The sequence below is a fragment of the Salmo trutta genome, chromosome 1 (assembly GCF_901001165.1).
Source record: "Salmo trutta chromosome 1, fSalTru1.1, whole genome shotgun sequence".
Lineage (NCBI taxonomy): Eukaryota > Metazoa > Chordata > Actinopteri > Salmoniformes > Salmonidae > Salmo > Salmo trutta.
Window position 1 is genome coordinate 66,204,888 of NC_042957.1, and position 26,787 is coordinate 66,231,674.

Below are 26,787 nucleotides of genomic sequence, written 5' to 3' on the forward strand. Positions count from 1 at the left end.
ACTCTACTCACTGTACTGTTCTCTACTCTCCTCTACTCACTGTACTGTGCTCTACTCTGCTCTACTCACTGTTCTGTGCTCTACTCTGCTCTACTCACTGCACTCTGCTCTACTCACTGTACTCTACTCACTGTACTGTGCTCTACTCACTGTACTGTGCTCTACTCACTGTACTGTGCTCTACTCTGCTCTACTCACTGTATTGTGCTCTACTCACTGTACTGTGCTCTACTCTGCTCTACTCACTGTACTCTACTCACTGTATAAATCTAAATATACATATATGAAAGGTTCAGATCTGGTCCAGTCCAGTCCGTCTGAGGACGTTAACATCAAGGCCAGGGCCTCCCGAGTGGCACAGTGGTCTCACTACAGACCCGGGTTCGATCCCAGGCTGTGTCGCAGACCCAGACTCGTCCGGGTTAGGGGAGGGTTTGGCCGGCCAGGATGTCCTTGTCCCATTGCGCTTAAGCGACTCCTAGTGGTGGGCCGTATGCATACACGCTGACTTCGGTCATGTACATTGGTGCGGCTGGCTTCCGGGTTAAGCAAGCAGTGTGTCAAGAAGAGTGTGGCTTGACAGGGTCGTGTTTAGGAGGATGCATGGCTCTCGACCTTTACCTCTCGAGTCGGTACGGGAGTTGCAGCGATGGAACAAGACTAACTACCAATTGAATATCATGAAATTGGGGAGAAAAAGGAGTAAAAAGTACAGTAATTACTGATTTTTTTGTAATTCCATTACCAGTTTGGTAACAGAATTACAAGTTTTAAATCACTTAATAAATTCATAAACAAACATTTTAAATCACTATAATTAATTGGTAGATCTACCATTACTAGTTACTTCTGTGAACTTTCATTATCCTCCCTCCTCATGAGGGAGAGAAATGTGAAAATATCTTAAAGATACCTCCTGTTTGTGGGTTTCTGTTAATGGAATTACAAGGCACAAGGCTATATTTCCTAAAGTTACAGAAGGTAAACCATTTCTCCAAAACAAAATATAAGTGTTGATATTAGTTGGCGTCAACATTATTGTGTTTTGATGATGTATTTCTAATACCTTTTAATACTTTTCTGGTATTTGTTTTCTAAGACCCCCTTTCCATCTGTTTATCCACAAATCAAAGCTTTTACTTATTCCTAATTTTAAGATGGGAAAACGGTTGAAAAATGTATTTATGCCTTAATTTCCCCAAAATATAGACTCTTAGCTTTCATTTGACAGCCAATTTGATATGCTCCTCTAAACTTCACATTGGTGCACGAGTCATTTTCCATGGAAACGATAGCCTATAAAAGACAGGTTCTAACAGCCGTGTAAATCCTACTGTATCATTAGAAAACACTGAATTACATTAACTTCATATCAGTTTGTTGACAGGAATATGTAAGTGAGAATGTGTTTTAAAAGGTGTGTCTTGTTAAAGTTAATTTGTGGAATTCCTTTCCTTAAAGTGTTTGAGCCAATCCATTGTGTTGTGACAAGGTAGGGGTGGTATACAGAAGATGGCCCTATTTGGTAAAACACCAAGTCCATATTATGGCAAGAACAGTTCAAATAAGCAAAGAGAAACAACAGTCCATCATTACATCAAGACATAAGGGTCAGTCAATAAGAAGCGATTCAAGAACTTCAAAGTTTCTTCAAGTGCAGTGGCAAAATCCATCAAGCGCTATGATGAAACTGGCTCTCATGAGGACCGCCACAGGAAAGGAAGACAGAGTTACCTCTGCTGCAGAGGATGAGTTCATTAGTTACCAGCCTCAGATTGCAGCCCAAATAAATACTTCACAGAGTTCAAGTAACAGACACATCTCAACATCAACTGTTCAGAGGAGACTGTGTGAATCAGGACTTCATGGTCGAATGAGTAGGTGTGTCCAAACCTTTGACTGGTTCTGTATTACTCAGCATACAGACTTCTCCCTCCACCCCCAGCGTGGCTGACCATTATCAACAGCCGTCTCTAAATGAATAAACAGTATTACCCAGCGTGGCTGTCCGTTATCAACAGCCGTCTCTAAATGAATAAACAGTATTACCCAGTGTGTCTGTCCGTTATCAACAGCCGTCTCTAAATGAATAAACAGTATTACCCAGTGTGTCTGTCCGTTATCAACAGCCGTCTCTAAATGAATAAACAGTATTACCCAGTGTGTCTGTCCATTATCAACAGCCGTCTCTAAACGAATAAACAGTATTACCCAGTGTGTCTGTCCATTATCAACAGCTGTCTCTAAATGAATAAACAGTATTACCCAGTGTGTCTGTCCGTTATCAACAGCCGTCTCTAAACGAATAAACAGTATTACCCAGTGTGTCTGTCCATTATCAACAGCCGTCTCTAAACGAATAAACAGTATTACCCAGTGTGTCTGTCCGTTATCAACAGCCGTCTCTAAACGAATAAACAGTATTACCCAGCGTGGCTGTCCGTTATCAACAGCCGTCTCTAAACGAATAAACAGTATTACCCAGTGTGTCTGTCCGTTATCAACAGCCGTCTCTAAATGAATAAACAGTATTACCCAGTGTGTCTGTCCATTATCAACAGCCCGTCTCTAAATGAATAAACAGTATTACCCAGTGTGTCTGTCCATTATCAACAGCTGTCTCTAAATGAATAAACAGTATTACCCAGTGTGTCTGTCCATTATCAACAGCCGTCTCTAAACGAATAAACAGTATTACCCGGTGTGTCTGTCCATTATCAACAGCCGTCTCTAAATGAATAAACAGTATTACCCAGTGTGGGCCAAGCTTAGTGGGCTCTTTCAGCCCCAACTGGGCTAAATCATAGAATGACTCTCAAATGGCACCCTATTCCCTACATCGTGCATTAATATGGGCCCTGGTCAAAAGTAGTGCACTTTATAGGGAACAGGGTGTTGTTTGGGACGCAGCCATTCTCTAATGCAGTCTGCCTGGGGAGTCTGCATGACTCCAAAGTGTGTGTGGTAGAGAGACTCCATCACAGTAATAGCTAATGGGCCGTGTCCTCCAGACAGAGTAACACAGTGACATAACTCAACCGTAACACTGACAACTGATTGGCTGGGAGGTACATCAGTGTCCTCCCACCCACAGCGGCGTTGACAGAAAGCGGATGCTTCCGGTTTTCAGGGATACAGTATTTTCAACCTAACTTCCGTTTCCCCTGAAAAACGTCTTTCTACTCCTGCTACGTTAGGTTAGTGTTCTCCTGCTGCTTCACTAGCCCTGATACAGACTCCATTATTTACACTCAATGTTCCATAATACTGGATGCTACTACAGCCATATCAAGGCTAGCTACCTTTATCTGAGATACGGTTCAATAGCCTTGGATGAATTACAGGCTAATACAGATGTATAATAAGACATGTGCCTTGCTGTAGAGGATTTTTGAGGGATGGCAACGGAAGTGTTGTCAGTTGTTCTATAGAGGATAGCGGACGAGAAAGACACACTGTTCTGCTAAAAGTCCATTTGTTTGTGAAACAGTCATGCTTTTATTTCAGTTCATATCAGAACATAGCCATGAGTGTCACACTGAGAATGAATAGTGTTGAAATGGTCCTGCTGTGATGAAGTGGAAGTTACATGGGCTAATCTGGTGACTGACTATTGTAGATACAAACAGCATGTGTAAGTGATGCATTGTTTAGTCAGTCCACACGCACACACACACACACACACACACACACTCTGGAGTCTTTCTACAACACACACACACACACACACACTCTGGAGTCTTTCTACAACACACACAAACACTGTCACGTCCTGACCATAGAAAGCTTTTATTTTCTATGGTAGAGTAGGTCAGGGTCTGACAGGGGGTTTTGTCTAGTTTAAATTTTCTATGTTGTGTGGTTCTAGTTTCTGTATTTCTATGTTGTTGTTTTTTGGGATGATCTCCAATTAGAGGCAGCTGGTCTTCATTGTCTGTAATTGGGGATCATATTTAAGTTGTTGTTTTTCCCACTAGGTTTTGTGGAAGATTATTTTGAGGTAGTGTGTGTCTCACCTCTTCGTCACGGTTTGTTATTTTGTTTAGTAGTTTATTTGTATGTCTTGCATAGTTTCATAGTTATAATGAAATGTGGAACGATACACACGCTGCGCCTTGGTCCGCTCCTTCATACGACAATCGTGACAGAATCTCCCACCACCAACGGATCAAGCAGCGTGGTCAGGAGGACTGGACCTGGGAGGAAATCCTGGATGGGGCAGGACCATGGACAAGGCCCAGGGAGTATCGCCGTCCAAAGGAGGAGATTGAAGCAGCGAGAGCAGAACGGCGATATTACGAGGTGTTATACCATCAAGGCAAGCACGAGAGGCAGCCCTCAAAACATTTTTTGGGGGGGCACACGGGGAGATTGGCAGAGTCAGGGTTCAGACCTGAGCCAACTCCCCGTGCTTACCGTGGGGAGCATGTGACCAGTCGGGCACCGTGTTATGCGGTGATGCGCATTGTATCTCCAGTGCGCATTCACAGCCCGGTGCGCTCGTTGACAGCGCCCCGCATTTGCCGGGCTAGAGTGAGCATTCAGCCAGGAAGGGTGGTGCAAGCTCAGCGCTCCTGGTCTCCAGTACGCCCCTGCGGTCCAGGATATCCTGCGCCGGCTCTGCGCACTATGTCGCCAGTGCGCATTCACAGCCCAGTGCATCCTGTGCCAGCGCCCCGCATTTGCCGGGCGAAAGTAAGCATCCAGCCAGGACGGGTTGTGCCAGCTCTACGCTCGAGACCTCCGGTGCGCCTCCACGGCCCAGTATATCCTGTACCTGCCCCACGCACCCGGCCTCCAGTGAGTCTATCCAGCCTGGTACGCCCTGTGCCTGCTCCTCGCACTTGCCCTGAGGTGCGTTTTACCAATCTAGCGCCACCTGTGCCAGCCCCACACATCAGGCCTCCAGTGCGCCTGCCCAGTCCGGTGTGTCCTGTGTTCCTGCTCTCCGCACTCGCCCTGAGGTGCGTGTTACCAGTCTGACGCCACCTGTGCCAGCCCCACGCATCAGGCCTCCAGTGCGCCTTCCCAGTCCGGAGCTTCCGGCGACAGTTCCCAGTCCGGAGCTTCCGGCGACAGTTCCCAGTCCGGAGCTTCCGGCGACGTTCTACAGTCCGGAACCTCCTGAGACGGCCCACAGTCCGAAACCTCCTGAGACGGCCCGCAGTCCGGACCCTCCAGCGGCGGCCCGCAGTCCGGACCCTCCAGCGGCGGCCCGCAGTCCGGACCCTCCAGCGGCGGCCCGCAGTCCGGACCCTCCAGCGGCGGCCCGCAGTCCGGAGCCTCCAGCGGCGGTCCGCAGTCCGGAGCCTCCAGCGGCGGTCCGCAGTCCGGAGCCTCCAGCGGCGGTCCGCAGTCCGGAGTCTCCAGCGGCGGTCCGCAGTCCGGAGTCTCCAGCGGCGGTCCGCAGTCCGGAGTCTCCAGCGGCGGTCCGCAGTCCGGAGTCTCCAGCGGCGGTCTGCAGTCCAGAGCCTCCGGCGATGATCCGCAGTCCGGTGACACAAAAGCAGAGGGATCAGCTGGCGGAGCGGGGGCTACGCCCCGAACCGGAGCCGCCTCCTATGCTGGTGGATAAGCAGGATGAGAGGGTTCTTCATCCCGCACCAGAACCGCCTCCGCTGCAGGAGGATCCGTGGGATGAGAAGGATCTTCGTCCTGCACCAGAGCCGCCACCGACAGACACCCACCCTAACCCTCCCTGTTTTTTTTTCTTCCGTTTTTGTGTTCGGAGTCCGCACCTTTAGGAGGGGGGGGGTACTGTCACGTCCTGACCATAGAAAGCTTTTATTTTCTATGGTAGAGTAGGTCAGGGTGTGACAGGGGGTTTTGTCTAGTGTAAATGTTCTGTTGTGTGGTTCTAGTTTCTGTATTTCTATGTTGTTTTTTTGGGATGATCTCTAATTAGAGGCAGCTGGTCATCGTTGTCTCTAATTGGGGATCATATTTAAGTTGTTGTTTTTCCCACTAGGTTTTGTGGGAGATTATTTTGAGATAGTGTATGTTTCACCTCTTTGTCACAGTTTGTTATTTTGTTTAGTAGTTTATTTGTATGTCTTGCATAGTTTCACAGTTATAATAAAATGTGAAACGATACACACGCTGCGCCTTGGTCCGCTCCTTCATACGACAATCATGACACACACACTCTGGAGTCTTTCTATGACACACACAAACACACTCTGGAGTCTTTCTACAACAAACACACTCTGGAGTCTTTCTATGACACACACAAACACACTCTGGAGTCTTTCTACAACAAACACACTCTGGAGTCTTTCTATGACACACACAAACACACTCTGGAGTCTTTCTATGACAAACACAAACACACTCTGGAGTCTTTCTATGACACACACAAACACACTCTGGAGTCTTTCTACAACAAACACACTCTGGAGTCTTTCTATGACACACACAAACACACTCTGGAGTCTTTCTATGACAAACACAAACACACTCTGGAGTCTTTCTATGACACACATAAACACACTCTGGAGTCTTTCTACAACAAACACACTCTGAAGTCTTTCTATGACAAACACAAACACTCTGGAGTCTTTCTACAATACACACAAACACACTCTGGAGTCTTTCTACAATACACACAAACACACTCTGGAGTCTTTCTACAATACACACAAACACACTCTGGAGTCTTTCTACAATACACACAAACACACTCTGGAGTCTTTCTACAATACACACAAACACACTCTGGAGTCTTTCTATGACACACACACTTCATTCAGAGATATTTCCTCTCCAAGGTGTCTTCAGAGCAAGTCCAGTCCAGGCCAACAGCATGACTAAAAGTACTGTAGTTACAGTGCTGGCTGGCACTGAGAGCTCCAGAGAGCTCAATGGACACGCGCACACACACACACACACACACACACACACACACACACACAAATGCAGTTTTATTAGAAAGGATATGCAGAGTAGACACTTCCACTGTTTTCTAAAGTGGTTGGCAGAGTAACAATGACACTCTCATTTGTTGTTCTCTCTCTGTGTTCCCTCCATTCTTCAGGCCTCATTACACTGTGGCCTGAGCACAAGGAGAGGACAGTTCATCTCTCCGTTCAGGAAGAGGACAAATAGGATCCTAAATTGCCAATTGAATGGATGAGAACCATAATAACAAGGAGCACTGAGGTTGAAATACTTTAAGACAAACTGGAAGTCCAAGTTTTGTAATGAAAATAAATGTAGGCTACATACCACAATGTCCTCCTTGTTTACAGGTATTTCTCTCCCTTGCCATACATTGGAGAGGACAGAGGCAACGAGGCAAACCCTTTAGTAGGAACTACATTATGTGTTAATATGACCACTTCCCTTTATGGACAAATTCTTGACGGAGTGCCTAAAAATACAAGCCTCTATAGCACACATCACTGTTTCTATAACAACGCTACACTGTATCATTGCTTTACCAAACAGTCTGGAATGCATCGGTGCCAATTATTGGCAAGACAACGGCAAGTTGGCATGGTGGAGCAGAAACAGACTGGCCACCAGGCCATGGAGGAGACGCAGTGAGGGAGCAGAGAATGTTCTGCATATCACACTACACTCACCCCCTGACGTCTAGCAGATGGGATAGCTGAGCGTGTCTCCTTCCGTCTGGTCTCTCTGTGCCAGGCCAGTCTGAACGATGAGATCCAGACAGAGGCAAGGGAACGGTCCCCTCGTAGCCAGAGAAGAGAACCTCTACCTTGGGGACTGGAGAGCGAGGCTGGGACTGTTAGTTTCAAATAGCTCCACCACCATGAAGAATACTGTATTTTATGCTGCGTTTTATACACACACACACCAATTTCAGAGGGTTGAAGACGGGTTTCTCTCATTCTGAAATGCGAGATTAATACAATAGAAGTTGCTGTCAGTCAATAATAATAATCATCATCATAGAGAGATTGGAGATAAAAAGAGATGAGATAGAGATTACAGAACCACTTAGCCTGTCATGAGCCACAAGTCTGAGAGCCACTCAATAAGCTGTTGCCATGACATTCTATTTGCCTAAATTCAAAGGAGAGTGTTCTCTTAATTAACTGCAGTTCGGTCTGTTGCTACACGCTACGGTAGTGTTCTTCCCTTCTGGGTTTGGCCAGCAGCAGGCTTTTGTCCCGGCCCAGCACTACAACACCTGGTTTAACTACTCAACTAATCCTCCAAATCTTTAATTAGCTGAATCAGGATCAGCAAATCATGTCTACTGCACACCATGTATTTCTATAGGAACGTTCTGTAACTTCCCACTATCTGGAATAAGTCCCAGAATAAGTGTCACTTATTCTCAAGTTATCCCCTTATATTTCCTAAGCGAAAAATATATTCACATTGAAGAAAACATTAAAAGTACATCTACTAAGGCTGACCATATGAATGGACAGATAATGACTGTAACGGCCGTCGTCAAAGGTAGTGGACCAAGGCGCAGCGTGTCTCGTGAACATCTTAAACTTTATTCAAGAGAACACAAAACAAGAAAAAACGCACGACAGCTAAACAGTCTTGCAGGCTACACACAGCAGTGCAAAAACAACTTCCCACAAACACAGTGGAAAAAAGGGCTACCTAAGTATGACTCCCAATCAGTGACAACGATGTACAGCTGTCCCTGATTGAGAGCCATACCAGGCCAAAACAAAGAAATACAACACCTAGAAGGGAACGTAGACATATAAAAATAAGGACCATACAACTAACCCCAAAATCCCAACAACACAAACCAAACACAACCCTGCCACGCCCTGACCAAACTATAATAACAAATAACCCCTTATACTGGTCAGGATGTGACAATGACCCTGAATATAAGTATTGACTGTTAAATGTTGCCTTACAGGTATTTTAAATGTCTGTAATGTCTACTTGTTAATGTTTTTTCAATGTACAGAATGTACATTTTAAAGTATTTTTGTTTGTAATGTATTTTTCATGATGTGTCTGACCCCAGGAAGACTAGCTGTTGTCATGGCGTCTTCTAATGGGGATCCAAATCAAATCAAATCTCCTTATCACCTTGAAAGTGATTATACAGTCTAACTCTCCTGTGATGACTGTCATTTCTTCTGTGTACCTAGCCTACCTGTCTGGGTGAATAGGGACGTCGGTGATGTTAGTGGTGCTGACAGAGGGTTGGTTGGTTCACACTGTGATGCCAGAACATCATTACATCGGTGACCTGAGCTGAATACTAAACATTTCCTCGATGCTCATCAGGGAGTCGTTAGCGGCAACATCCCAAACAGCTGTAGCCTCTTCAAAGTGAGGGAAGAAAGCTCTACTACCAAACGAACAAACTGACAACTGACTTGAGCCAGAATGCACATACGGAAGCACGTGCGTACGCACACACACACACACACACACACACACACACACACACACACACACACACACACACACACACACACACACACACACACACACCACACACACACACCACACACAAACAAACTCCAGTTGTTCATTCAGCCACCAATACTTTGATATTTCATTCACTGTTCCTTCCTCAGTCTCCCTGCATGAGATGTAAGATCTGTTCAATCACTCAAACCTGGATGTCATATAATTGTGTGCAGTGTTCCTGTGTCACTAGACAGCAGATGAGAGGCTGTTTGTGGGGGATTTTAAATCAAATGCCAATAGCTTAGGGACCTGTGGGGAAAGGCACAGCATAAGAGCAGAGTGGTACAGGGGAGCTGGTGAAACAATAGAGCTCCTGGGTAGTGTTCAGGAGGCACCAAACGGGAAACCATAATTAAACAAATAAATCTAAAAGAGCATTCTGATTGGAGTTCAGGTGGTGACTATTCGTTTCGACATGTTTTCTCCCGTTTTGAGCCTATTAAACACTGCCCAGATCTTTCAAAGCTCAACTCTGGGAGACACAATCAAAACATCTGATAGCCAGTACAGAAGAAGACATTGACCCATTCTCTGTGTTGTCTCATCAGTAGATTAGTCTGTGTGTCATTGTTGGTTATTTGTTTCACAAGAGAGAGAAATGGTAGGTTATTTGTATGAAAGGAGTTTTGTTTTTTATGCCTCAGAGAGATGCTATGACTCACCATTGTAATGCAGAGCCAACATTAGAGACACTCCATCATGCCCCTCAAGCTCCATGGGAGAGCTTCAGCGAGAAGAAAATAGCCTAGCATAGTCTAAACACACACCACAGACCACAGGGCACATCACAGAGCAAATAAAATGTGATTTGTTTGATTTTCTAAACCTTTAAGCAGTGCAGCGAACATAACAGAGCCATGCTTTCAAGTTGTGCTTCGAAGCTTCACACATCAAAAAAATGTATCCCCAGACTTAATGACACTTTTCTATGTCTCTCTTGATGGTGCTGCATGCCATGCAGTGATGACATGTGATGAGAAGAGTCGTGACAGTTCCGTTATCTTATGTAAAGTATTAGCATTGCAGATGACCCGCACCGGGGGATGGAATCGTTTAGAACAGCAAAACCATGGTTGGGTAGTAACTGATTACAGAAAGGTGTAACTGATTACATGTAATCTGATTACAAAAAAACTAACTGTAATCGGTTACATTACCAGCAAGAATATTGTAATCAGAATACAGATACTTTTGAAAAACTACATTACTTCTAGGATTACTTTTAAATTCAGAAAGGATGTTTGCGGGAAATTACACCTTTCTGTTTTCTCAACGACATTCAATTCAGCATTGAAAAAAGACGCAACTTTAAGTTTTCCACCTGAGTGAGTCTGACGACAAGTCAGAGGCCATTATGATGATACACCAAATGCATTCTAATGCCTCTTAGGGGGAAATGTAATCCGATTACATTACTGAGTTTGGGTAATCCAAAAGTTACGTTACTGATTACAATTTTGGACAGGTAACTAGTAACTAACAGATTACGTTTAGAAAGTATCCTACCCAACGCTGAGGAAAACGCATGGAGTTATGATTTAGTTAGAACAAGGTAACCACCAGGATTGTCTCTACTTGAATGGACTAAAAGAAACAAGTAGCCTACATAATCAACACTTGATATAGTCTATGCTTTTGATATAACATAGGCCTACATCCATCTGCCTCTGAAGCAGTGTCTCTGAAGCAGTGTTTCTAAAGCAGTGTCTCTGAAGCAGTGTCTCTGAAGCAATGTCTCTGAAGCAGTGTCTCTGAAACAGTATCTCTGAAGCAGTGTCTCTGAAGCAGTGTCTCTGAAGCAATGTCTCTGAAGCAGTGTCTCTGAAGCAGTGTGTCTGAAGCAGTGTCTCTGAAGCAATGTGTCTGAAGCAGTGTCTCTGAAGCAATGTGTCTGAAGCAGTGTCTCTGAAGCAGTGTGTCTGAAGCAGTGTGTCTGAAGCAGTGTGTCTGAAGCAGTGTCTCTGAAGAACTGTCTCTGAAGAACTGTCTCTGAAGCAGTGTGTCTGAAGCAGTGTGTCTGAAGCAGTGTCTCTGAAGCAGTGTGTCTGAAGCAGTGTGTCTGAAGCAGTGTGTCTGAAGCAGTGTGTCTGAAGCAGTGTGTCTGTGATATTTCAAGGTTAAAAAAAAATCATCTGAGAGCCACTTATTGGTGAACATTCAGACAAATGCTAAGGGCCATTTCAATTCTGAGATAGATCCACACTGCCATGCAACTGGCTGGAGCTAGACCACGTCATCAAACTGACTGGAGGTCAGTCCAGTGATATCATCAACAGATTAAACCGGCAGCCTGGTCGGGAGGGAAAATATAATCTTCAATCACAAGTAAGCCCAAAAAAAGAACCCCATCTGGTTTATAGCCAGGGGCCAGACCGCCAGTGTTCAGCCAGCTAGACTAAGCCTGTCCAGAGCCGTGATATAGTGACAGACCTATAATCACAATCACACGGCAACACACAAGAACAATTTACTGGTGGGGTTGATGAGAGAACAATAAGGTTGGATGAGGTTCGATAGACTTCAGAGGGTGATACTTTCTCACTTGGTCTCTTCAATGGGGAGTAGGGAATGTTCTCGTTTGTTAATAACTGTGGGGAAATCAATGCTGTGACCTAGGGAATAGTACACCAGGTCACACACGTAGAAACCCTAGGGGTAGTTAAGACAGTAAGGCCAACTATTCCTAACATACCAAAACACAGCAAACACTCTACAGATACCAATAAGCTTAATGGAAATACATCCATTCCATATGCTCAAGTCCAGAGGTGGGAATTTGAAACTGAAGCAACACCTGGAAACAACAGATGCCCTACAGATAGAACAAAGATGTGTCCCACAGTAAAAGCCAAGGCTATTTTAGTCATTCATGACATTATGGAGCTATAACATTGAATTGAGCTTGAAGTGATTTTATGTTAATAGAACACATAGGATACTTTTATTTTGAAGTGGTTGTAATTGGATATAGCACATCAGATATGCCCATTGAATGATAACATTCTCAACCTCGTCCTTTTGATCATTTCCTCTTTTAAGTGGACTGAAAGTCGAGTAGTTTCAACCTGCAAGCGGAGAGTACTGAAAGAAAACTACTTAAAACCCTGAACTCACTGTCCCTTCTGTTAATTGCACATCCCACGCAGCAGCAAAATGAGAGGCCATCTGTCAAACCGGTCAAACTATTCTGCTGTGCTCGGTCTATTTTAAGGGATAACCTTCACAGCTCTCGTTTCCCCGGCAAAACAATGTCACCGTGGAAATAAAGCACTGTAACTGAGGTGTTTGTTTGGACTGTACCTGCTGCGAGACCAGAGAGTCCATATAGAAACACCTCAGTCAATGTTCTGAAGAGACCTAAAGAGGGTCCATAGGTACAGAAGCAGAAAGCTTTTCGGTTGAATTTATGACTTACACCCCTTTATGACATTTCCATGGCAACTAAGGGTTCATTAGCTTCTTTTTACGTAAGAGAACCTCGTTCTTGTGAAGTGTTGACATGTTTGGAATGGGTGTAATGACTCCTGGATCCTGTGACTTTATGACACAGTAATAAGCCTAATTGATGTTTCAGGGGAAACAGATGATTCCTCTTGCTGAGGAATAGAGGAATGCAGTGTCAACTCTGGTCGTCATCTTATAGCAAACAGGAATCTAATGGTTGCGTGACCTCTCAGGTCATGACTGAGGGCAGGGGTATCAGAACACAGCAAGGTCATGAAACAAAGAGAAGGCTCAGGATCCTATTCTGGCATCAAACAAACAGTCTGTGGGCCTTAATTTATAATTTCAACCAAGATGTTCAAGAGTTACAAGATGATACACAGGGTCAGACAGAAAGTAACAAAGATTCTGAAATGCAGATTTGTGTGCTGAGGCTCTAAAAAAGTCTGCGAGGTCAGGAAGTCATAGGCTTACTTCTCCAGACGCACTATACTAAGGACTTTTGTCCCCCCACAAGACATCATTGTTTGGCCTTAGCAGGAACTCATAACCTCATTCCCTGCATATACTGTAAACCTCTATCAGGTCATGACTGAGGGCAGGGGTATCAGAACACAGCAAGGTCATGAAATAAAGAAAAGGCTCAGGATCCTATTCTGGCATCAAACAAACAGTTTGTGGGCAGCAGATCTCTCTCTCTGTCTCTCTTTCTCTGAAGATACAGTAATATAATCCACAGGGAACTGAAATAGTTTTTCTGCCCTTTGAAGATCAAGTGTAATGCCCCTGAGATCAAACGTACTGTATCTCATCATCCCAGATTGCAGTAAATGAACTGCCAGTGTCTTGCAGCCAGGGAACTCCCACAGCCTGTGAACACATCTGCATAATTTTGTCAACAAAATAGAAAAGCACTGAGGTGCCAGCAGACCAGTGTTGTATGGTTAGAGTGGCCAAGGTGGGAGTGTTTCCTCTAATCAGGAACAACACACAGTGCTCCACAACAACTACAGACCCTGTCTGGGATGCAGCTGTAGAGATGACATGTGACAGAACTCATAAAACCATTATACAATTTTGGATTTTTTTTTTTACAAAGCTTTATTTTTAAAGTTCAAAATGTTTAAATATACATTACATACCGAACAAAAATATTAACACAACATGTAAAGTGTTGGTCCCATGTTTCATGAGCTGAACTAAAAAATCCAGATAGGGTTGCACATTTTGGGGAATATTCAGAGGTGGAAACTTTCCATGGGAATTAACGGGAATATATTGTAATTAATGGGAATATATGCAAATTAATATTAATACCAGTTAAATGTAGATGTTTTTTGCATTGATATATTTACCATATGGAGACAGAAACATAAACAGTTTACCTTATCATAAGTAGACATAATTGCTAATTATTAAATCCTTCCAATAGAAATAAAAAAAAATATCATTTAGTTACGAATTGAAGTTTCATTAAATGAGTTGACTCTTCACATGGGATGATTTCACTGAACAACAAAAGAAAGGGAATATTGAATGATCCCCAATGATCCATTGCATCTCCCAAAAATGTTTTCAACATACATCTGTAAAATGATAACCAAAGCTTTAGTTTCTAGACTATCTTCCTCTCAGGCTTCCATGTCTTCTCCCTGGACCTCCTCAATGTCTATCTCTTGAACATCAAACTCTGAGGCCTTATCTTCACTGTCACTTTCCAACTTTGTTGAGGATGGCTCGTTGTCAGGCTCAAAAAGCCACAAATTTGCCTGGAAGGCCACCAATTTTTCAACCCTTGTATTGGTCAGCCTGTTGCGTGCTTTGGTGTGTGTGTTCCAAAACATGGACCAGTTGCGCTCTGAGGCGGCTGAAGTTGGTGGGATTTGGAGGATGATGGAGGCAACAGGGGAAAGAGCCTCAGATCCACAAAGTCCCTTCCACCAGGTGGCTGATGAAATATGTTGGCACGACTGCCATATTGCATCTCCATCCCAAAGCCCTTGCTTGGAAGTGAACTTTGCCAGACTGCCAAGAACCTTGCCCTCATCCAGGCCAAGGTGGCGAGACACAGTAGTGATGACACCATAGGCCTTGTTGATATCTGCACCAGACAGGATGCTCTTGCCAGCATACTTGGGGTCCAACATGTATGCCGCGGCATGTATGGGCTTCAGGCAGAAGTATTCACGCTTTTTGATGTATTTCAGAACTACAGTTTCCTCTGCTTGGAGCAACAGTGAAGTGGGCAGGGCAGTACGGATTTCTTCTCTTACATCTGCAAGCAGAGTCTGAACATCCGACAGGATGGCATTGTCTCCCTCAATCCGTGCAATGGCTACTGCTATAGGTTTCAGGAGTTTCAGGCTGCTTACCACTCTCTCCCAAAATACATCATCCAGGAGGCTCCTCTTGATGGGGCTGTCCATATCGGCAGACTGTTTTACCTCTAGAAGACTGTCAAACATGATGTCAACACCACTCCAACAGGTGTTCCTGGGCAGCTTCAATGTGGTGCTCTTATTCTTCTCACTTTGCTTGGTGAGGTAGATTGCTGCTATAACTTGATGACCCTTCACATACCTAACCATTTCCTTGGCTCTCTTGTAGAGTGTATCCATTGTTTTCAGTGCCATGATGTCCTTGAGGGGCAGATTCAATGCATGAGCAGCACAGCCAATGGGTGTGATGTGAGGGTAGGACTCCTCCACTTTAGACCAAGCAGCCTTCATGTTCGCATAATTGTCTGTCACCAGTGCAAATACCTTCTGTGGTCCAAGGTCATTGATGACTGCCTTCAGCTCATTTTCAATGTAGAAACCGGTGTGTCTGTTGTCCCTTGTGTCTGTGCTCTTGTAGAATACTGGTTGAGGGGTGGAGATGATGTAGTTAATTATTCCTTGCCCACGAACATTCGATCACCCATCAGAGATGATTGCAATACAGTCTGCTTTCTCTATGATTTGCTTGACCTTCACTTGAACTCTGTTGAACTCTGCATCCAGCAAATTAGTAGATAATGCATTTCTGGTTGGAGGGGTGTATGCTGGGCGAAGAACATTCAGAAATATATTCCATTGCCTGTGAGCATCAGATGTGAACCAGTTGCATACACAGCTCGAGCAAGACATTCATCAGCATTTCTCTGACTACGTTCCTCCACTGAGTCAAAAAAACGTCTGATTCCAGGAGGACCATGAGCTGTTGCTATCAATAAGGTGTCTGATTCATAATTTTCATCTCGAATAGAAGTGTAGGGACTTTTGTCAGAGATTGCTTGTTGTGAGCGCTGAGGGAACTTTATGCACTTGGCCAGATGATTCTGCATCTTTGTTGCATTCTTCACATATGATTTGGCACAGTATTTGCAAATGTACACAGCTTTTCCTTCTACATTAGCTGCAGTGAAATGTCTCCACACATCAGATAGCGCCCGTAGCATTTTCCTGTAAAGATTAGAAAAAAATAGGTAAAGAAATTATAATACAATTCCATGTACAGATAAATAGTTAAACAGTTAGATTAAACAACACCTTTGTAAGATAAATGGTTTTAAAATGAAACATGTATGGAAATAGGTGAATTAACACTCCTCAGTTAGCGGGATCAAGCAAGCTAAAACCCACATGGTAGCAAAAACGAATTAGCATAAATTGTTAACAAGTTAGAAATGATTTAAACACACATTGCTGTAGGCTACTACTTACAAGTTAACAAAAAAATCATGTATGTCATATAAACTATATTCACCCCACCCAGTATTGTAATCAAAACTTACCAGAAAGCATGTAGTCCTTGGCTCAAACAGTGTAGTAGTGTGCACTCAATAGCATCTCATTAGTGTGCAAGATCTTGAGAATCAGCTCTACATGTGATGGAAGAATGCACTGTGCAGGCAGAGGGTTGCAATCCCATTGAATTGGGGATAGTTTAACCAAAATATGCCACAAAACGTAGAATTGCCTTACGCAATTTGACTAGTGTAGTGTTAGCTAGCTACATAGTTGTCTTTGTCATAGTTTGATAATTGTGTAGTTTAGAATAATTATCGAGGTTAGCTAGCCAGCTTTTTTCATCCCCCGCGACGCCATCTTCCAAACCTAGCCAACTCTTACCGACGAGCAGCATTGTAGAAACTAAATACATTACAAAGGAACGTCTTGATTAGTGTTATGTTAGCTAGCTACATAGTTGCCTTTGTATCATGATAATGGTGTAGTACTGAAACTATCGAGGTTACCTAGCCAGCTACACTTTCAAACAAAGTCAATAACGCAGCCACTGCTAGCTAGCCTACTTCACCAGCCAGCAGTACTGTATCATTTTAGTCTTTTTAGTCAATACGATTTTTGCAACGTAAGCTTAACTTTCTGAACATTCGAGACGTGTAGTCCACTTGTCATTCCAATCTCCTTTGCATTAGCGTAGCCTCTTCTGTAGCTTGTCAACTATGTGTCTGTCTATCCCTGTTCTCTCCCCTCTGCACAGGCCATACAAACGCTTCACACCACGTGGCCGCTGCCACTCTAACCTGGTGGTCCCAGCGCGCACGACCCACGTGGAGTTCCAGGTCTCCGGCAGCCTCTGGAACTGCCGGTCTGCGGCCAACAAGGCAGAGTTCATCTCAGCCTATGCTACCCTCCAGTCCCTCGACTTCTTGGTGCTGACAGAAACATGGATTACCACTGATAACACTGCTACTCCTACTGCTCTCTCCTCGTCTGCCCACGTGTTCTCGCATACCCCGAGAGTATCTGGCCAGCGGGGTGGTGGCACTGGAATCCTCATCTCTCCCAAGTGGAAATTCTCTCTTTCTTTCCTGACCCATCTGTCTATCGCCTCCTTTCAATTCCATGCTGTCACAGTTACCAGCCCTTTCAAGCTTAACATCCTTATCATTTATCGCCCTCCAGGTTCCCTTGGAGAGTTCATCAATGAGCTTGATGCCTTGATAAGTTCCTTTCCTGAGGATGGCTCACCTCTCACAGTTCTGGGTGACTTTAACCTCCCCACGTCTACCTTTGACTCATTCCTCTCTGCCGCCTCCTTTCCACTCCTCTCCTCTTTTGACCTCACCCTCTCACCTTCCCCCCTACTCACAAGGCAGGCAATACGCTTGACCTCATCTTTACTAGATGCTGTTCTTCCACTAATCTCATTGCAACTCCCCTCCAAGTCTCCGACCACTACCTTGTATCCTTTTCCCTCTCGCTCTCCTCCAACACTTCTCACTCTGCCCCTACTCGGATGGTATTGCGCCGTCGCAACCTTCGCTCTCTCTCTCCCGCTACTCTCTCCTCTTCCATCCTATCATCTCTTCCCTCTGCTCAAACCTTCTCCAACCTATCTCCTGATTCTGCCTCCTCAACCCTCCTCTCCTCCCTTTCTGCATCCTTTGACTCTCTATGTCCCCTATCCTCCAGGCCGGCTCGGTCCTCCCCTCCTGCTCCGTGGCTCGACGACTCATTGCGAGCTCACAGAACAGGGCTCCGGGCAGCCGAGCGGAAATGGAGGAAAACTCGCCTCCCTGCGGACCTGGCATCCTTTCACTCCCTCCTCTCTACATTTTCCTCTTCTGTTTCTGCTGCTAAAGCCACTTTCTACCACTCTAAATTCCAAGCATCTGCCTCTAACCCTAGGAAGTTCTTTGCCACCTTCTCCTCCCTCCTGAATCCTTCTCCCCTCCCCCCTCCTCCCTCTCTGCGGATGACTTCGTCAACCATTTTGAAAAGAAGGTCGACGACATCCGATCCTCGTTTGTTAAGTCAAACGACACTGCTGGTCCTGCTCACACTGCCCTACCCTGTGCTTTGACCTCTTTCTCCCCCCTCTCTCCAGATGAAATCTCGCGTCTTGTGATGGCCGGCCGCCCAACAACCTGCCCGCTTGACCCTATCCCCTCCTCTCTTCTCCAGACCATTTCCGGAGACCTTCTCCCTTACCTCACCTCGCTCATCAACTCATCCTTGACCGCTGGCTACGTCCCTTCCGTCTTCAAGAGAGCGAGAGTTGCACCCCTTCCGAAAAAACCTACACTCGATCCCTCCGATGCCAACAACTACAGACCAGTATCCCTTCTTTCTTTTCTCTCCAAAACTCTTGAACGTGCCGTCCTTGGCCAGCTCTCTTGCTATCTCTTTCAGAATGACCTTCTTGGTCCAAATCAGTCAGGTTTCAAGACTGGTCATTCAACTGAGACTGCTCTTCTCTGTGTCACGGAGGCTCTCCGCACTGCTAAAGCTAACTCTCTCTCCTCTGCTCTCATCCTAGGCCTAACTGCTGCCTTTGATACTGTGAACCACCAGATCCTCCTCTCCACCCTCTCCGAGTTGGGCATCTCCGGCGCGGCCCACGCTTGGATTGCGTCCTACCTGACAGGTCGCTCCTACCAGGTGGCGTAGTGAGAATCTGTCTCCGCACCACGTGCTCTCACCACTGGTGTCCCCCAGGGCTCTGTTCTAGGCCCTCTCCTATTCTCGCTATACACCATGTCACTTGGCTCTGTCATATCCTCACATGGTCTCTCCTATCATTGCTATGCAGACGACACTCAATTAATCTTCTCCTTTCCCCCTTCTGATAACCAGGTGGCGAATCGCATCTCTGCATGTCTGGCAGACATATCAGTGTGGATGACGGATCACCACCTCAAGCTGAACCTCGGCAAGACGGAGCTGCTTTTCCTCCCGGGGAAGGACTGCCCGTTCCATGATCTCACCATCACGGTTGACAACTCCATTGTGTCCTCCTCCCAGAGTGCTAAGAACCTTGGCGTGACCCTGGACAACACCCTGTCGTTCTACACTAACATCAAGGCGGTGACCCGATCCTGTAGGTTCATGCTCTACAACATTTGCAGAGTACGACCCTGCCTCACACAGGAAGCGGCGCAGGTCCTAATCCAGGCACTTGTCATCTCCCGTCTGGATTACTGCAACTCGCTGTTGGCTGGGCTCCCTGCCTGTGCCATTAAACCCCTACAACTCATCCAGAACGCCGCAGCCCGTCTGGTGTTCAACCTTCCCAAGTTCTCTCACGTCACCCCGCTCCTCCGCTCTCTCCACTGGCTTCCAGTTGAAGCTCGCATCCGCTACAAGACCATGGTGCTTGCCTACGGAGCCGTGAGGGGAACGGCACCTCCGTACCTTCAGGCTCTGATCAGTCCCTACACCCAAACGAGGGCACTGCGCTCATCCACCTCTGGCCTGCTGGCCCCCCTACCTCTGAGGAAGCACAGTTCCCGCTCAGCCCAGTCAAAACTGTTCGCTGCTCTGGCACCCCTATGGTGGAACAAGCTCCCTCACGACGCCAGGACAGCGGAGTCAATCACCACCTTCCGGAGACACCTGAAACCCACCTCTTTAAGGAATACCTGGGATAAGATAAAGTAATCCTTCTAACCCCCCCCCCCCCACCCCCGCCCTAAAAGATTTAGATGCACTATTGTAAAGTGGTTGTTCCACTGGATACCATAAGTTGAATGCACCAATTTGTAAGTCGCTCTGGATAAGAGCGTCTGCTTAATGACTTAAATGTAAATGTGTATCCCATAAAAAAGGTTCACTGTTATAAGCTAACTTTTTTGATGAATTTAAGCAAAATTCCCAGGGCTTAACTTCCCATGGAAAAATTCGGGAAATTTACCGGAAAGTTTCCGACCCTTTGCAACCCTAATCCCAGAAATGTTCCATACACACAAAACGCTGCCATCACCTCATGTTTTAGCATGCACGGCAATGATCTGTACACAATTCCTTGAACCTGAAAATGTCCCAGTTCTTCCATGGCCTGCATACTCACCAGACATGTCACCCATTCAGCATGTTTGGGATGCTCTGTCGACGTGTACGACAGCAACTTTGTGGGACAATATTCCACAGGCCACAATCAAGAGCCTGATCAACTCTAGGCAATGGTGGTCATACCAGATACTGACTAGTTTTCTGATCCACGCCCCTGCCTTTTAAAGGCATCTGTCACCAACAGATGCATATTTGTATTCCCAGTCATGTGAAATCCATAGATTAGGGCCTAATTAATTTATTTCAATTGACTGATTTCCTTATATGAACTGTAACTCTGTATAATCTTTGACATTTCTGCATGTTGTGTTTATATTTTTTTCACTATAGAACAACATGTGAACGATCCAAATTCAAATTGAAAAAATGAAGTATTTTCTTAGAAACCATCCCTAAAAGGACAAAAATAGGTAATACTAATGATCATTACAGGAGTTTACTTCAGTGTCATTAAATGAAGGGAATGAACACCCCCACATACAGTGCATTCGGAAAGTATTCAGACCCCTTCACCTTTTGTTACATTACAGCCTTATTCTAAAATGGATTTTAAAAAATGTATATAATCATCAATCTACACACAATACCCCATAATGACAAGGTGAAAACAGGTTTTTAGAAATGTTAGCAAATTTATCAAAAATAAAAAACTGAAATACCTTATTTACATAAGTATTCAGACCCTTTGCTATGAGACTCGAAATTGAGCTCAGGTGCATCCTGTTTCCATTGATCATCCTTGAGATGTTTCTACAACTTGGAGTTCACCTGTGGTAAATTTAACTGATTGGACATGATTTGTCTATATAAAGGTCCCACAGTTGACATTGCATGTCAGAGCAAAAACCAAGCCAGGAGGTCGAAGGAATTGTCTGTAGAGCTCCAATACAGGAATGTGTCGAGGCACAGATCTAGGGAAGGGTACCAAAAACTTTCTGCAGCATTGAAGGTCCCCAAGAACACAGTGGCCTCCATCATTCTTACATGGAAGAAGTTTGGAACCACCAAGACACCTCCTAGAGCTGGTGCCCGGCCAAACTGAGAAATCAGGGGAGAAGGTCCTTGGTCAGGGAGGTGACCAAGAACCTGATGGTCACTCTGACAGAGCTCCAGAGTTCCTTTGTGGAGATAGGAGAACCTTCCAGAAGGACAACCATCTCTGCAGCACTCCACCAATCAGGCCTTTATGGTAGAGTGGCCAGACGGAAGCCACTTCTCAGTAAAAGGCATATGAAAGTCTGCTTGGACTCTCCGACCATGAGTAACAAGATTCTCTGGTCTGATGAAACCAAGATTGAACTCTTTGGCCTGAATGCCAAGCGTCACGTCGGGAGGAAACCTGGCACCATCCCTACGGTGAAGCATGGTGGTGGCATCATCATGCTGTGGAAATGTTTTTCAGCAGCAGGGACTAGTCAGGGCTTGAGAGGTTGAGAGGATCTGCAGAGAAGAATGGGAGAAACTCCCTAAATACAGGTGTGCCAAGCCTTTAGCGTCATACCCAAGATGACTCGAGGCTGTAATCACTGCCAAAGGTGCTTCAACAAAGTTCTGAGTAAAGGGTCTGAATACTTATGTAAATGTAAACCTGATTTTGCTTTGTCATTATGGGGTATTGCGTGTAGATTGATGAGGGGGAAAAAACGATTTAATACATTTTAGAATAAGGCTGTAACGAGAACAAAATGTGGAATTAGTTAAGGGGTCTGAATACTTTCCGAATGCACTGTTACTCGCTCTTCGACTCTCTTTCCTCTCGTCATATAAATATTTATTTTTAAAGTAACGGTCTGTGAATTGCAGAAACTCACTCCTAGGCTCAAAATGATGGTGAAGGATAAAGGAACAAGGAACACATAAAACGTAACCAAACAAACAAAATCAGTGTCCCCACCTCCCCAAAAAATGGTTCTCAAATAAAGGTAATGTTGTTGATTATCTAAAATAAAATAAACCAGCCCCCGTTGACATAATATGGGCAGAGAGCTGTGACTACCAAATCTAAAGTTAATGATAACCAAATGGTGCTCCCAACAACACAGAACGAATGACCAAGAGCAAGCCTAGCCATCTGGACACCCAGCTCCCTGAAACAGAGTCAGAGCAGGGTTGCTCCTGAGAGACACATAATAACAGCAGATAAGCCTGTGTTATTCAATCAATCTATCAAACAAACGATCAGTCACCTCTATATTTGTACCAGAGGGAAACAGTTACAGAGGCACTGTAGTTACAGAGTGCCAGAAGTCCTAACTGATGGTCGTATGAGTAGGCTAGCAGAGTGACACACACAGACAACATACTGTAACATCTCTTACATTTTTTGCTTAGTGTCTTAGATATGTATGTGAAGATTTTGCACTTAAACCCAATAAACCAAACAAGGAAAGTATGGCGTAGGCCTAGCATACTTCCAATAGCACCACCCTGTGGTTTAGCCTACAGTACTCTAAATAACTCTTAAAATCAGTGTGGTACAAAAGTTCTTCACAAGAAAATGGCATACCTACCTACTCCATCCAGTTTGCAACTAGCATGGTAAACATTCCATACAATGACCAACGCGATACCTACCATGCAAAGCCTAAATCTTTCAGTTTTAGGTTTAGTTGTAGGACAAAAGAAAACGCAAAATGTTCTGAAAAACTGGGAGATATAAGTACCCTAACTTACCTCTTCCACAGTGAGCGGCATACATATTCTATATTCCTTCATCAACATATTCTTCCTCCGTCAAGACAGTTGTCAAAGAAACGACCAGAAGTTGAAACGACGTTCAGGTTCTGTGTCTGTTGGCGGTCTATGGCAACTCAAACGTATGACAGCGCTAGGCAATTGTCATCAACGATAAGCACGAGACTGATAAAAACAAAACAATCGTTATATTTGATGAGAACAGCTATGCTCTCAGTCCAGCGTTGAATGTGAGCGTGCGCTATGCCACTGCAATCACACGACAGAGCAGAGCAAAGTAAACGCAGTCATCTTCTCACTGAAATCATGAGGGAACATTCACTAAAACGACCCATTAGCAAAATAATTGGCACGGTAAAGATCAGCAACGCTTCTGATGGTAATATTAGTTGTAAAAGAAAAGCATTACAAAAACGGTGATGAACTCTAGGCTAAATTCCTCTGAGCACTATCCAAGACTCATCCGAAGTGTCGTGTGGCAGTGCTAAAGTCCCGGACAAAGCAAGCACTCAGTGAGCTCTGAATTGAGCCACGTTGATCCCAAATCAGAATTGGCGAGTTTGCTGTTGTTGTTCGGCTACATCATCAAGGTGATGCTGCTGTCTGGCGGTAAACTGACGGTACTCTATTGCAACATTCAGCACTCCCCCGTTACATCGCAATGAACAGAAAACAACTGCCCATTCATTTCTATGTGGAAATAGGCAACCTGGTCTCAGAGCATTTCATAATATTATTTATGTAAATCCGAGATACTCATTTTGGTATGGCATGTATTAATTTGTGGATGTCCATCACCCATTTCATATGATATTTTACAAATTACAATTCGTATTATTTGTTAAGAATTTTAAAAATGCACAATATTTTACAAATTTGCAAGTTGTACAATATGTTACGATTTTCTAAATATACAATTTGTTACGAATTAGCAAAACGTATGATATGTTACAAAGCTAGCTAGGTGGCTAGGTGGCCAACATTAGCTAGCTGGCTAATGTTAGCTAGGTTAGGGGATAGAGTTAGGGTTAAGGTTAAGGTTAGGGTTAAGTTTAGGAGTATGTTTAAAAGGTTAGGGTTAGGGGAAGGGTTAGCTAAAATGGTTAAGGTTAAGGTTAGGGAAAGAGTTAGCTAACATGCTAAGTAGGTGAAAAGTAGCTAAAAAGTAGTAAGCATTTGACAAGTTAGCCTATCTAAAATGCCAAAGTTGTCCACGATGAGAATTGAACTCACAACGTTTGGGTTGCTAGATGTTGTGTTGTATGCCCAACCATCCACCCCGACCAACAAGGCTACTTTCATTTTTCCTTTAAGTAATCATCTGCCTTATGTAACCATATCAAACATACTCGTTCCAATCCAGGATTTGCATTACTATGTTACATCTATTCTATGAGACCAGGCTGAAATAGGATGCCGCAACTGAAGTCACCCTACAGCCTTCAACCCTGGGCGCATGAGCAGCGGTGCATGCAGCTCAGCCAGAGATCACCAAACATAAATAACCCGTTTCACAAAACCTATAATAAACCAATGTATTTTTTTCTTCAGTAAAATATTTAATTTGTGCAATCATAACTGTGCGCTATAGCTTATGAAATACATGGATTGCATTATTGCATAACCATCCCTAATGTGAATAATGGTAGGCTATAGGATTTTTTTGCCTACATTGCAGTGCATGGATCTAGTAAAAATAGTTAAAATAAAGCCAGTTCACAGATTCATACCGTAGCATCACAAATCACTGTAAAGCCCCCAAACTGTACGTCACAATGAGAAGCGAATGTTAATTTTCCGGCTTTTATTTTGAAAAGGACACGTGTGTTCGCCTACGGGAAAATAAAATATGACACACCGTCACAACTCGTGCTAAATTACAAAAGCCTATATTATTTCAAAGCAATCAGTGCAGTGAAATTGCAGTGCACTCATTTGCAACATTCTGCCCTACAGTCTCTTGCGGTCAGGCGGGCGCTGTCCATGGTGCTGAAATGGCCGATATTTCAAACCTCAGAGCTTGCAAGGGGTGATAGTCTACTACAGTGGTTTTCAAACATCTTCCCCAGACGTTTCACACAATTTTGTTCTAGCCCTGAACTAGCTCACCCGATTCACCTATTCAAGGGCTTGATGATTAGTTGACAAGTTGAATCAGGTATGCTAGCTGTGGAATAGTTACAATACATGGAAAGGCTGGAGGTCCCCGAGGAAAGGTTTGAAAACCCTGGCCTACTACATTAAGGCAGAGCACCCCACCGGGCAAAAAACTGGTTGAATCAACATAATTTCCACATAATTTCAACAACAACAAAAAATATACGTGATGACATTGAATCAATGTGGAAAACTGATTGGATTTGCAAAAAGTCATCAGTGTAAGGGAATGTCTTCTTTTTTCACACTGAATTCACATTAGCTGACAATTCGGCCAAATGTAAATCAAAACTAGACATTGAACCAAATGTAAATCAAAACTAGACATTGAACCAAATGTAAATCAAAACTAGACATTGAACCAAATGTAAATCAAAACTAGACATTGAACCAAATGTAAATCAAAACTAGACATTGAAACAAATGTAAATCAAAACTAGACATTGAACCAAATGTAAATCAAAACTAGACATTGAACCAAATGTAAATCAAAACTAGACATTGAACTGATGTCTGTGCCACGTGAGACATTTCATTTTGATTGCAGATTATTTGCAAAAAGTAAATAGCTCCTTGCTCTCATAAGGAGGTATTGTATTAATGTATGAATTAATAATTACATCAGATAGGCATCCTAGCTGATTAACAGCACCCATCTTTACTTGACACCCAGTGCCATAACACTTTACTTGACACCCAGTGCCATAACACTTTACTTGACACCCAGTGCCATAACACTTTACTTAAAACCCAGTGCCATAACTCTTTACTTAAAACCCAGTGCCATAACACTTTACTTAAAACCCAGTGCCATAACTCTTTACTTAAAACCCAGTGCCATAACACTTTACTTGACACCCAGTGCCATAACACTTTACTTAAAACCCAGTGCCATAACACTTTACTTGACACCCAGTGCCATAACACTTTACTTGACACCCAGTGCCATAATTCCTTTCGTTTGAAAGTTTGTTTCTTAAATCCTTTGTTGATGTTGTAATTTTGTTTAAAAGTTTGTTTCTTAAATCCTTTGTTGATGTTGTAATGAATGAATTACAGTCATGTTTTTTTTCATCATATTTAAAATAATTTTATGCCACTGTCATGGAGATTTATGACCATCCTGTGTCACTTTACTTGGACTAGGAAGACACTTTATGACATCCACAACAGAGCTTTGGGGTAGGTGCATGTCTGACACCAATGTGTCCGCAATTACAATGATAATTTAATAATTTAATATATATACACAACATAAACATACTGTTGA

At 44.1% G+C, this 26,787-nt stretch overlaps 1 protein-coding gene across 2 annotated transcripts in view; it reads right to left on the minus strand.

Moving 5' to 3' along the window:
* Positions 1-23,834, minus strand: part of pitpnc1a (phosphatidylinositol transfer protein cytoplasmic 1a) — a 111,508-nt gene extending 87,674 nt beyond the window's left edge. For both annotated transcript variants that reach the window (XM_029771788.1, XM_029771779.1), the window contains exon 1: positions 23,340-23,834. In XM_029771788.1, coding sequence (XP_029627648.1) covers positions 23,340-23,387 — 48 coding nt within the window. In that variant the 5' untranslated portion in view covers positions 23,388-23,834. The remainder of the gene's footprint in view (positions 1-23,339) is intronic.
* Positions 23,835-26,787: the final 2,953 nt, after the last annotated feature.